This window comes from Engystomops pustulosus, chromosome 4 (genome assembly GCF_040894005.1).
Source record: "Engystomops pustulosus chromosome 4, aEngPut4.maternal, whole genome shotgun sequence".
NCBI lineage: Eukaryota > Metazoa > Chordata > Amphibia > Anura > Leptodactylidae > Engystomops > Engystomops pustulosus.
Genome location: NC_092414.1, coordinates 7,119,588 through 7,133,519, shown reverse-complemented (window position 1 = coordinate 7,133,519; position 13,932 = coordinate 7,119,588). Strand labels below are relative to the sequence as shown.

At 43.9% G+C, this 13,932-nt stretch overlaps 1 protein-coding gene across 1 annotated transcript; it reads left to right on the top strand.

Moving 5' to 3' along the window:
* The first annotated feature begins 11,930 nt into the window (after positions 1-11,930).
* Positions 11,931-13,674, top strand: LOC140125862 (E3 ubiquitin-protein ligase TRIM39-like). The gene is made up of 2 exons (XM_072144738.1): positions 11,931-13,287; positions 13,613-13,674. Exons 1-2 carry the CDS (start codon positions 11,931-11,933, stop codon positions 13,672-13,674), a joined length of 1,419 nt encoding a protein of 472 aa, XP_072000839.1.
* The last annotated feature ends 258 nt before the right edge of the window (positions 13,675-13,932 follow it).

Sequence of the window (13,932 nt, the reverse complement as noted above, 5' to 3'; positions counted from 1 at the left end):
TGATAAACATCTGACAAACCAGAGGGACACATCATGTGACAATAGAAGATTTGTCTCATTCTCCCTGTGCTTTGAAGCCGCATCTATGTGACGTATTAGCAGTGATCCCTCTGCAGCTTTTCCCCTCCCTTTATCTCCACATTTTCGTTTCATGACGGGCTGGGGCCAGATTTCACATATAAACAAACCCCTCCCCCTGTGTAATAAATCTGATTTCCGCCCAATGTTCTCCAGACATTTCCTACGCCTGTCGTGGGTGATGACGTCTGGGAGAAGAGAAATGTTCCATCTCTCTGAACCCTGTAAACAGATCCAGCCACCCTGAGATGTGGACACAACTACTGCCGGGAGCCTGTTCTCCGGTGTCTGAATACAAGTCTGAAGGACTAGTCGGATGTTCATTCCTGAATGTAATTCAGCGTTTGAGGAACGGCCTGCACTACAGAGGAACCTTCCATACACGGAGACTGTAGAACATGTTGTAGCATTTCTACTCGAAGGGAAGAACCTTACGACTTGTATCTGCATATCCTGGTGGCTGTTGAGTCCTGAGATAGATCTGTTGGATGGGGCTTTGTAGAAGAAGACTCTTAGACGTGGACATCAGGAGAAGGCAAGAAGATTGTCTGGTGTGATCCCGAGGAGGAGGTGACGAGGACAGAGTAGGAGGTCATGATGGAGATGATAAGGTCACAGAGGGACCCAATGGACGTGATGCAGAGAATATCTGACCAATTAAGTGAAGCATATGAAGTCTTCTCCAACCAGGGTCCTGTAGATGTATTACTGGATGTAAACACTGCTAATAATGACCTCATTATATCAGAAGATCTAAAAACTGCCTCCGAGACGGATATAAATCAGAAACGTCCGGAATCGGCAGAGAGATTCCAGGATCATCCTCAGGTGATGAGCAGCAACAGTTTTACTTCTGGGCGACATTACTGGGATGTAGAGATCAGCGAGTCAGCAATATGGATGTTGGGGGTTTGTTATCCGAGTATAATGAGGAAGGAAGAAGAGCCTCCCAGACGCGGAGAACAATCGTTTCTTGGGTGTAATAAAAAGTCGTGGTGTTTGGGTGCGGATACTGTGGACGGCTCTCCCGGGTGCTCAGTGATACATGACCATGATGTCTTAAGATTTCGTTACCGGATTTCCAATAACAGATTCCGGGTCTATGTGGATTACGAGGCTGGGCAGTTGTCCTTCTTTGAGTTAGGTGGCCACGTTAGACACTTATATACCTATAATGCCACCTTCACCGAACCTGTTCACGCTGTATTTAATATAAGGGATGGTTGCATGAAGATAGCGCCGGTGCCGTCCCCGAGCACGGTCACACCAATGCAAGAACCCTCTGCCGAGGGGAGAACCCGCTGCTGCGCTTTACTTTGAATTGCGATTTACCTTGCACACTGACTGTATGCAGTTAGCGCCCCCTAGTGCTACCTTTGGGAAGACAATATAATAATACCTGATATATGGTGCCTATCTCATCCACCACACTTCAGGGTATCCTCGGAGTAGGGGAGTGAAAGCCGCTGATATATATCCTGCCATGTATTCGCTTTCTGTAACTTATGAAGTATCTGTTCCTGTGTGGGGGTCATTCTAGAAGCAGAAGATTTTGTCTATCCCGCACACAGAGGCTTCCCCACACATCATTGTTACATTATCATTGCTCCACCGCAGGGACAGATCTCACCATCACCGTAGCCTTAATGTTGTAACATTAAACCATTTCAGATGCTAAATGAGATTATTTGTTCATTAAGTTCATGCGTCTGAGTGTCCTGTTGACTTGGGGTTGATTTCGGAGATATTTTTATAGTTAGATACAGCCTTCAGGACAATGGGGGTCATTTACTAAGGGCCCGAATCGCGTTTTTACGTTGATTTACCCGAATTTTTCCGTTTTGCGCTGATTTTCCCTGAATTGCCCCAGTTTTTTTGCGCACGCGACCAGATTGTGGCGCATCGGCGCCGGCATGCGCGCGACGGAAAGCGGGGGTGTGGCCGAACGAAAACCCGACAGATTCGGAGAAACCGCTGCATTTAAAAAAAAAAAAAAAGTGGACACGCGCTTACCTGCACTCGGCCCGGCTTGGCGAAGTTCAGTGCATTCCGAGGAACTTCAGTGCAGCAGCGACACCTGGTGGACGTCGGAGGAACTGCCTTAGTTAATCGCCGGAAGACCTGAATCCTCCGCACAGAACGCACCGCTGGATCGCGAATGGACTGGGTAAGTAAATCTGCCCCAATGTATCTAACGTGATACCGAGACCAAAGAGCTTTGGTCATTTGTGCTGAAAGTGGGTAAGTCTTCTCCGTAGACAAATACAAGCGGCCAAACACTTGTCCTTAGGCCTTCGGCATACGAATGTTACCGCCGCTTGTAAATGGACCCCCATGTACAGGTCACATCTTATGGACCAGTACATTGCAGTAGAGAAAAAAGATGCAAGGAGTGCAAAGATTCGAGCAGGCATGTGTGCAGATAGCTGGTCGCCTATGGTCTCCTCGCCCCGGCCATGATGACCAGGTCCATGAATAGTCACTGTTCTGTGGAGCTGTCTATGTAAATGGTTCCCAGAAAATCGAAGGTCAGGAGAACGTGGCACTGAATGAAACCCTGTAGACTAGTTGACCAAATTGTGTTGTATTATCTGCCTTACAAGTCTTATACAAACCGATCTAATGATGGAGTTTGCTTCACCAGCGGTGGTTGAGACATGGTTAACTGACTGACGAAATGAAAACGGCCTCACCCTGTGTCATAAATATAAATCACCGCCGCTCATCTTGTAGCTTTACAGTCCTGTTATATCCTCTCGGTGTTGTCAGCGATGGCGCCTGCTGGTCTAAGAGAGGAGCTAAAGTGCACTGAGTGTCTGAGCCTCTCTACAGATCCTGTAACCCCGAGATGTGGACACAACTTCTGCCGGGTCTGTGAAATCATCTCTACAATGTGAAGCTTCAATGTGTGATAAACATCTGAGAGTCCACAGCATGGGACCAGAACACGTCCTGACTGATCCCAGCACTTCCCTGGAGAACCGGAAATGTTCTGTCCATAAGAAGATCCTCAAATATTACTACACGGAGGACGTGGCTTGTGTCCTGCTGTCTTGCTGAGGAACATCAAGTGGAGGTGGTGGAGAGGATGAGGCCTCTGAGATGAGGAAGAAATTAAGAGATGTTCTCCAGATCACTAAAATAAAGGAGACTGAAGAAAGAGTCCAGATTCTTGAGGATCACACAAGAAAAACCTCAAGAAAAAGCATCTGAAAAAACTGAAAGAGTCACTGGTTGGAGTCAAGAGTCAAATGGTTGGATGACCTGGAGAAGGAGATCCTGAGTGAGATTTCCAGGCATGGGGATCAGATATCAAAGTCACTGGGGCAGATTTATCAATCAGTCTGAAAGTCAGAATATTTCCAGTTGCCCATGGCAACCAATCACAGCTCAGCTTTCATTTTACCAGTGCTCATGAATATTTTAAAGGGGAGCTGTGATTGGTTGCCATGGGCAACTAGAAATATTCTGACTTTCAGACTGCTTGATAAATCTGCCCCACTGTCTGATGTGATCCAGAAGCTGGAGATAAAGAAGGACGAGCTGTCCAGGAAGATGAGGCACATCGAGGAGCTGTGTAACATGACTGATCCACAGACACAGGTGACTTGTGTGATCCTGAGGAGGGGGGATGCCTAAAACATGGATTTCAAAACGCATTGCACCAGCTGGAGATTTGCCTAATTAAACACCTATTAATATTTGAGTTTAAAAAACACAAATGGTAATGCTTGCATTAACACATGTGTTAACATTGAGTTAACAAATGCATGTGTTAACTCAATGTTAACATATTTGTTAACACCGCACGTGTTAACAGTTGTTTAATTAGCCAAATCTCTATCCAGCTGGTGCAATCCGTTTTGAAACCCATGCAGTAGACGCGACTTGTGACTGCACCCTAAATGTTAAAATCATATTTAAAAATCACAGATGAATCACATATCAAAAAATGCATATGAAAAGGGAGGTTCTAGGTGCCACAGATGAGGAGTTATAGCCTTCTGAAGAGAGGACGTATCACATACATCCTTGGCCACCCTGTGAGGGCATATGAGATTTGTCCTTGGCAGAAAAAGGGTTAAAGCCAAGGAGTTAAAATGGAAAAGCAAAAAACTCCACCCTAATTGAATTTGCATACATTTGCAGGCTGTTAAGGTCATTACCATGCTGAATACAGGCCTTATCAACAATACACACATTGCCACCTGTTTAGCGGCTCAACGGTGGTTAACACTTTAAGAACATGGCAAGTTTTGGTCTTCAGGATTTTTTAAAAATTGCCTCAGGGCGCGTTCACACGTTGCGTTTTGGTTGCGTTTTCATTGCGTTTGGAACGCATATACAACAGCTGATGTGAGGTAATTTGCCTAATTACATTACCGTTTACGTTTGTAAACGCAATGTTAACGCATGCGTTAACAAAACGCATGCGTTAACGCGTTGTTAACGCATGCGTTAACATCGCGTTTACGATGCGTTTTGTTAACGCATGCGTTAACAGTGATGAAATTAGGCAAATCACCTCTCCTCAGCTGTTGTATATGCGTTTCAAACGCAATGAAAACGCAGGTCAAAACGCAACGTGTGAACGCGCCCTCAGGCATCATATTTTCAGCATGAACGCCTGTGGTCACCATGTCTCCTCATGTATCTGCTCCAGTCACCTCATACACTGCAGACATGGCTGATATATCATATATAGAGGAATTATTACCACAGGAGGTCATGTAGTCACCATGTCTCCTCATGTATCCGCTCCAGTCACCTTAGGCTGGTGCCACACGTGGCGCTTTTGTCTGCGTTTGCGTTTCTATGGAAACGCCTGCGATCGGGAACGAGACGCCGGTGTTTCGCGTTAAATTAACACGAAACACCGGCGGCTCGTTCCCGATCGCAGGCGTTTCCACGTGTGGCGCCAGCCTTATACACTGCAGACATGGCTGATATATCATATATAGGAGAATTATTACCACAGGAGATCATGTAGTCACCATGTCTCCTCCTGTATCTGCTCCCAGTCATCTCATACACTGCAGACATGGCTGATATATCATATATAGGAGAATTATTACCACAGGAGATCATGTAGTCACCATGTCTCCTCATGTATCTGCTCCAGTCACCTCATACACTGCAGACATGGCTGATATATCATATATAGGAGAATTATTACCACAGGAGATCATGTAGTCACCATGTCTCCTCATGTATCTGCTCCAGTCACCTCATACACTGCAGACATGGCTGATATATCATATATAGAGGAATTATTACCACAGGAGATCATGTAGTCACCATGTCTCCTCATGTATCTGCTCCCAGTCACCTCATACACTGCAGACATGGCTGATATATCATATATAGAGGAATTATTACCACAGGAGATCATGTAGTCACCATGTCTCCTCATGTATCTGCTCCCAGTCACCTCATACACTGCAGACATGGCTGATATATCATATATAGGAGAATTATTACCACATGAGATCATGTAGTCACCATGTCTCCTGATGTATCTGCTCCCAGTCACCTCATACACTGCAGACATGGCTGATATATCATATATAGAGGAATTATTACCACAGGAGATCATGTAGTCACCATGTCTCCTCATGTATCTGCCCCAGTCACCTCATACACTGCAGACATGGCTGATATATCATATATAGGAGAATTATTACCACAGGACATCATGTAGTCACCATGTCTCCTCATGTATCTGCCCCCAGTCACCTCATACACTGCAGACATGGCTGATACATCATATATAGAGGAATTATTACCACAGGAGATCATGTAGTCACCATGTCTCCTCATGTATCTGCTCCCAGTCACCTCATACACTGCAGACATGGCTGATATATCATATATAGGAGAATTATTACCACAGGAGATCATGTAGTCACCATGTCTCCTCATGTATCTGCTCCAGTCACCTCATACACTGCAGACATGGCTGATATATCATATATAGGGGAATTATTACCACAGGAGATCATGTAGTCACAATGTCTCCTCATGTATCTGCTCCAGTCACCTCATACACTGCAGACATGGCTGATATATCATATATAGAGGAATTATTACCACAGGAGATCATGTAGTCACCATGTCTCCTCATGTATCTGCCCCAGTCACCTCATACACTGCAGACATGGCTGATATATCATATATAGGAGAATTATTACCACAGGACATCATGTAGTCACCATGTCTCCTCATGTATCTGCTCCAGTCACCTCATACACTGCAGACATGGCTGATATATCATATATAGAGGAATTATTACCACAGGACATCATGTAGTCACCATGTCTCCTCATGTATCTGCCCCCAGTCACCTCATACACTGCAGACATGGCTGATATATCATATATAGAGGAATTATTACCACAGGAGGTCATGTAGTCACCATGTCTCCTCATGTATCTGCTCCACTCACCCCATACACTGCAGACATGGCTAATATATCATATATAGAGGAATTATTACCACAGGAGGTCATGTAGTCACCATGTCTCCTCATGTATCTGCCCCAGTCACCTCATACACTGCAGACATGGCTGATATATCATATATAGAGGAATTATTACCACAGGAGATCATGTAGTCACCATGTCTCCTCATGTATCTGCCCCAGTCACCTCATACACTGCAGACATGGCTGATATATCATATATAGAGGAATTATTACCACAGGAGATCATGTAGTCACCATGTCTCCTCATGTATCTGCTCCAGTCACCTCATACACTGCAGACATGGCTGATATATCATATATAGAGGAATTATTACCACAGGAGGTCATGTAGTCACCATGTCTCCTCATGTATCTGCTCCCAGTCACCTCATACACTGCAGACATGGCTGATATATCATATATAGGAGAATTATTACCACATGAGATCATGTAGTCACCATGTCTCCTGATGTATCTGCTCCCAGTCACCTCATACACTGCAGACATGGCTGATATATCATATATAGGAGAATTATTACCACAGGAGATCATGTAGTCACCATGTCTCCTCATGTATCTGCTCCAGTCACCTCATACACTGCAGACATGGCTGATATATCATATATAGAGGAATTATTACCACAGGAGGTCATGTAGTCACCATGTCTCCTCATGTATCTGCCCCAGTCACCTCATACACTGCAGACATGGCTGATATATCATATATAGAGGAATTATTACCACAGGACATCATGTAGTCACCATGTCTCCTCATGTATCTGCCCCAGTCACCTCATACACTGCAGACATGGCTGATATATCATATATAGGAGAATTATTACCACAGGACATCATGTAGTCACCATGTCTCCTCATGTATCTGCCCCCAGTCACCTCATACACTGCAGACATGGCTGATATATCATATATAGGAGAATTATTACCACAGGACATCATGTAGTCACCATGTCTCCTCATGTATCTGCCCCCAGTCACCTCATACACTGCAGACATGGCTGATATATCATATATAGGAGAATTATTACCACAGGAGATCATGTAGTCACCATGTCTCCTCATGTATCTGCCCCAGTCACCTCATACACTGCAGACATGGCTGATATATCATATATAGGAGAATTATTACCACAGGACATCATGTAGTCACCATGTCTCCTCATGTATCTGCCCCCAGTCACCTCATACACTGCAGACATGGCTGATATATCATATATAGGAGAATTATTACCACAGGAGATCATGTAGTCACCATGTCTCCTCATGTATCTGCTCCAGTCACCTCATACACTGCAGACATGGCTAATATATCATATATAGAGGAATTATTACCACAGGAGATCATGTAGTCACCATGTCTCCTCATGTATCTGCCCCAGTCACCTCATACACTGCAGACATGGCTGATATATCATATATAGGAGAATTATTACCACAGGAGATCATGTAGTCACCATGTCTCCTCATGTATCTGCTCCAGTCACCTCATACACTGCAGACATGTCTGATATATCATATATAGAGGAATTATTACCACAGGAGGTCATGTAGTCACCATGTCTCCTCATGTATCTGCCCCAGTCACCTCATACACTGCAGACATGGCTGATATATCATATATAGAGGAATTATTACCACAGGAGATCATGTAGTCACCATGTCTCCTCATGTATCTGCTCCCAGTCACCTCATACACTGCAGACATGGCTGATATATCATATATAGAGGAATTATTACCACAGATCATGTAGTCACCATGTCTCCTCATGTATCTGCTCCCAGTCACCTCATACACTGCAGACATGGCTGATATATCATATATAGGAGAATTATTACCACAGGAGATCATGTAGTCACCATGTCTCCTCATGTATCTGCCCCCAGTCACCTCATACACTGCAGACATGGCTGATATATCATATATAGAGGAATTATTACCACAGGAGATCATGTAGTCACCATGTCTCCTCATGTATCTGCTCCCAGTCACCTCATACACTGCAGACATGGCTGATATATCATATATAGAGGAATTATTACCACAGGAGATCATGTAGTCACCATGTCTCCTCATGTATCTGCTCCCAGTCACCTCATACACTGCAGACATGGCTGATATATCATATATAGAGGAATTATTACCACAGGACATCATGTAGTCACCATGTCTCCTCATGTATCTGCTCCACTCACCCCATACACTGCAGACATGGCTAATATATCATATATAGAGGAAATATTACCACAGGAGATCATGTAGTCACCATGTCTCCTCATGTATCTGCTCCACTCACCCCATACACTGCAGACATGGCTGATATATCATATATAGAGGAATTATTACCACAGGAGGTCATGTAGTCACCATGTCTCCTCATGTATCTGCTCCAGTCACCTCATACACTGCAGACATGGCTGATATATCATATATAGAGGAATTATTACCACAGATCATGTAGTCACCATGTCTCCTCATGTATCTGCTCCCAGTCACCTCATACACTGCAGACATGGCTGATATATCATATATAGGAGAATTATTACCACAGGAGATCATGTAGTCACCATGTCTCCTCATGTATCTGCCCCCAGTCACCTCATACACTGCAGACATGGCTGATATATCATATATAGAGGAATTATTACCACAGGAGATCATGTAGTCACCATGTCTCCTCATGTATCTGCTCCCAGTCACCTCATACACTGCAGACATGGCTGATATATCATATATAGAGGAATTATTACCACAGGAGATCATGTAGTCACCATGTCTCCTCATGTATCTGCTCCCAGTCACCTCATACACTGCAGACATGGCTGATATATCATATATAGAGGAATTATTACCACAGGAGATCATGTAGTCTTCATGTATCTGCTCCAGTCACCTCATATACCTCATGGAATATAATATATATTATATATCTGAATTTACAGTACAATGTGTAGAAGTCTAGATAGTTATACACTATCAGGAGTCAGGATACACAGATAGGCAGGTAGGTGTTAGTGGTCACTTACATAATAAAGGATGCAGAGACCATAAGGTTTTACCCTATTGAAAATGCGAGGATGGATGTGATAACATCTGGTCAGAGTGTCTCTACTGAGATAAGGAGGTCATTTCACATGCTAACTATAAGTAGATGTGGCTCCAGGTATCTTCTTTAGGATACTGGAACACCCGATCACACCCTTTCATCCAATAAGTGGAAAGAGAGACCTAAAATAGGTATAACATACCAGTACAGGGTCATTAGCTAAAAAGTGAGCCCTGAGGAAGGACAGGCCCAGAGAGACTTGGTAGGTACACTAATGCTTTCTCATCATGCTCATTTTTACATATTTTTACGATGTTTTTACGAGTTATTGTTGACTAAAACATTTCTGTTGGAGGTTTCTTTCTATACATTTTTAATTAATTATGTCTACATTTTTATTATTACTATTATTATTTTATATATTTTTTTACATTTATTGTTATTTTGTCCTTGGTGATTTCTACTTGAATATTGTGCAGTTATTTTCAGATTTTGGTGTTGTAGATTGATAGAGGTATTTGGTATAACTGTTATTACAGTGTTTTTTTTTGCTTTATACAGCTATTTAAGTCATTTATTTCCAGCAAGATTTAAACTATATTTAAAGGGGGATATTATTATTGTCAGACTTTATGACCGAGACTAAGCTGACTTAGAGAAATGCCAAATTTTGTCATCTGCCTTATAAATTTGGAGCATCTGTACATCTGTCTACAGATGTTACTCTGCTTTCTATGTCAAATTTTTTTTCCCAGACATGCCATAATGAGCAATTATATAATACATTTGCTGTAAACAGTTTGTATTGGGGTCCATGGTGTTGTCATATGATCCTCATAATTAGCACCACTCCTGTTACATGCCCTGATCCAGAATGTTTTCGGGCTAATATTTGCCGCACTTTGGGGGTCATTTACTAAGGGCCCGATTCGTGTTTTCCCGACGTGTTACCCGTATATTTCCGATTTGCGCCGATTGTACCTGAATTGCCCAGGGATTGTGGCGCACGCGATCGGATTGTGGCGCATCGGCGCCGGCATGCGCGCGACAGAAATCGGGGGGCGTGGCCGAACGAAAACCCGACGTATTCGGAAAAACCGCCGCATTTAAAAACCGAAAAAGTGTCGCTTGGGGGGCGCTTACCTTCACCTGGTCCGAGGTGGTGCATTCCGGCGCGATGAGATGACTTTCAGCGCAGCAGCGCCACCTGGTGGACGGCGGAAGAACTACATTCATAAATCCCGGCCGGACCCGAATCCAGAGCAGAGAACGCGCCGCTGGATCGCGACTGGACCGGGTAAGTAAATGTGCCCCTTTGTCTTTTGTACGCACCCAATGCAACCATATAATATGTCACAGAGCATTCAGGGCTGGTGTATGTGACGTCAGCAGGGCGAGCTCTAAGGACACACGACAACATTATGGGTCTTCAAAACAATCCAAATCTATTCCTTATTTTGCTCCATATGTTATGTTCTTTGGCCTATTATGGCTTCATTAGATTCTGATAGGCTGAACAACTTGCTGAGCTCAGCACCTAATTTGCCTTTTCAAACTCAACTTCATCTCTGTTTTAAAGGGAACCTGTCATCAGAAATTGGCCTAATAAACCAATACCAGTAAAGTAGTTAACCAGCTTCTACATCATGTTTCTTTCATAACCCAGTGTGGTGGCATCATCCATAAAATCAACTTTGAAGTTAGATGTATAAAGTCAGGGAGGGGGAGAGTTTAACATTGAAGTCAAGCTCATGCTGCTACTGAACACTTCCTCCCATGTGATTGACATCATGTGCCGGACTTCAGGAGATCTGATAGATGATGTGCCTGGACGCAGGATCATCAATTACAGTGAAGGGGGCGTTCTAAGGCAGTAAAAGCTTGACTTCAGTGTTAAACTCTCCACCTCCTTGACTTCATAAAACCACTTTGCATCTAACTTCAAAGTTGAATTTCTGGATGATGCCACCAGAACAGTTTATGAAATAAACATCATCCAGATGTTGCTCAGCTGCTTGACCGCATACTGCAAGCAGTTTATTAGGCCAATTTCTGATGACAGGTTCCCTTTAAAGGTGGTTTCCACAATTGAAGGAAATCACCCACTTCGAAAACTCAGTTTGGAGAAAGTGAGCTCAGCTCCAAACTGAGTTTTCAAAGTGGTAGATTTCCTTTAAGATATTATAACTATCCAAAGGAAGGGTCACCAATTTTAGGTCAGTGGTGGTCCTACACTTGGTTCCCCATCAAGACATAGGGCTAGCTGCTACACTGCTCTGTTTTCTGTGTAGCAGCCAGCCCTGGGAACTGTTCTCAACCTTTTCAGAATGTGCTGCTCTTCAAAGTGGATCAAAACCACCGGTTTTACTAACGTTCACTTTTACCTCTTCCTTCTGCTATCAGTGATGGCATCTGCAGGTCAGGAGGAGAAGCTGAAATTGTCCGTCTGTCTAAACCTGCATAAAGATCCTGTAACCCTGAGATATGGACACAATTCCTGCCAGGTCTGTATTGATCTGGTCTTGAATACAGAGAATGGGTCTGGCGTTTCTCCCTGTCTTGAATCTAGAGAAGAGTTGGAGGAGAGGCCTGCACTGCAGAGGAACATAACTCTACGGCATATAGTGGAGAATTTCTTATCTGCTCTACCACAAGAGGTGGAGGTCATTGGCAACCGCACTACTTACTATTTACAATCTCCTGTACCTGCTGTTAGATCCCATCTGAGGCGTCAATCTTCCCTGTGTGACAATCACTTGAGAGTCTACACCAAAGGACCAAAACACATCCTGACTGATCCCAGCACTTCCCTGGAGAACCAGAAATGTTCGGTCCACAAGAAGAACCTGGAATATTACTGCATGGAGGATGCGGCTTGTATCTGTGTGTCCTGCTGTCTGACTGGAGAACATCGAGATCATCAGGTGGAGACACTGGGTGACGCCTCTGAGATGAAGAAGGAGAAACTAAGTAAAGTTCTGAGGAAACTGTACACAAAGAGGCAAAAAGCCGACGATCAAGTCCAAAGACTGGAGGAGCGCAGGGGAAGAGCACAAGAAAAATCAGACAAAGAAGCCGAGAGAGTCAATGCCCTTTTTACAGACATCAGGAGACAGCTGGATGAACTAGAGAATAAAATGCACTGTGAGATCTCCAGACAGGAGGAGCAGGTGTCCTTGTCACTCTCTGAGCTGATCCAGAAGCTGGAGAAGGAGAAGGAGGAGCTGTCCAGTAAGATCAGGAACATTGAGGATCGTTGTAAGATGACTGATCCACTGACCGTCTTAAAAGATTCAGACACGGTTGACTTGTCCAATTATGAGGAAGACGTTGGTGATGAGGACACAAGTGACTTGTTTGATCCCGAGAAGGAGGGAGATGATGAGGACATACTTGGAGATAATAGAGGTGATCATGGCGCTCAGATGATCTCAAACACATTTTATACATTATCTGAAATAATAAGATCTGTCAATGTGACCTTCTATGGGCAGAGACCTGCAGACATATTACTGGATATAAACACGTCTGCAAATAATATCCTTATATCAGGCGACCTGAAAACTGCAACCAGGACAGAGAAAAAGGAGAATCGGCCAGAAACGGCAGAGAGGTTTCAATATTTTCAGGTGATGAGCAGGACAAGTTTTCTATCAGGACGACATTACTGGGATGTTGAGATCAGTAAGTTAGGAATATGTTGGATTGGGATGTGTTATCCCAGTATAGACAGAAGGGGGAGCCAGTCATACATTGGAGGTAACAACAAGTCCTGGAGTTTGTTTATAGGACGGGGGTATAATAATCGGTGCTCGGTGAGACATGACACTAAAGAGATCCTGTTACTTCACCAGATTTTCAGTGATAGAGTTAGGGTGTATCTAGATTACGAGGCGGGGGAGTTGTCCTTCTATGAGCTGTGTGATCCCATCAGACACTTACACACCTTCACCACCACCTTCACCGAGCCCCTTCATGCTGCAATATGTGTGTGGAATAATTGGGTAAGGTTATCAGGTGGAGCAGCAACTGGGAGGAGCCACCGTCAAAGAAGAAATCAACCCAGTCTGATGACATCACATGGAGCAGAATCTGATTGGTTGAGCATGCGGCCAATAGGAAGCAGCATCGGGTGGGACTGCAGATGAGGACAGGTTCACACAGGATTTCGAGGTGGTCACAAATGGTTCAAAATTTATCAGTGACTGACCTTATTCTGTAGGCTATTAAGCCTATTTTTACCAATTTTTTTAACCCTTCAATATGATTCCCCCTTCCCCAGAAATACTGTAGTTGGGGTTGTTTTTTTGTGGGATGAGTTGTATTTTC

Bases quoted from the DNA above. Each gene is read 5' to 3' on its own strand.
- LOC140125862 (XM_072144738.1), top strand. From the start codon at position 11,931: ATGTGCTGCTCTTCAAAGTGGATCAAAACCACCGGTTTTACTAACGTT. The intron at 13,288-13,612 runs GTAAGTTAGGAA...TAATTGGGTAAG, and splicing joins TTACTGGGATGTTGAGATCA to GTTATCAGGTGGAGCAGCAA.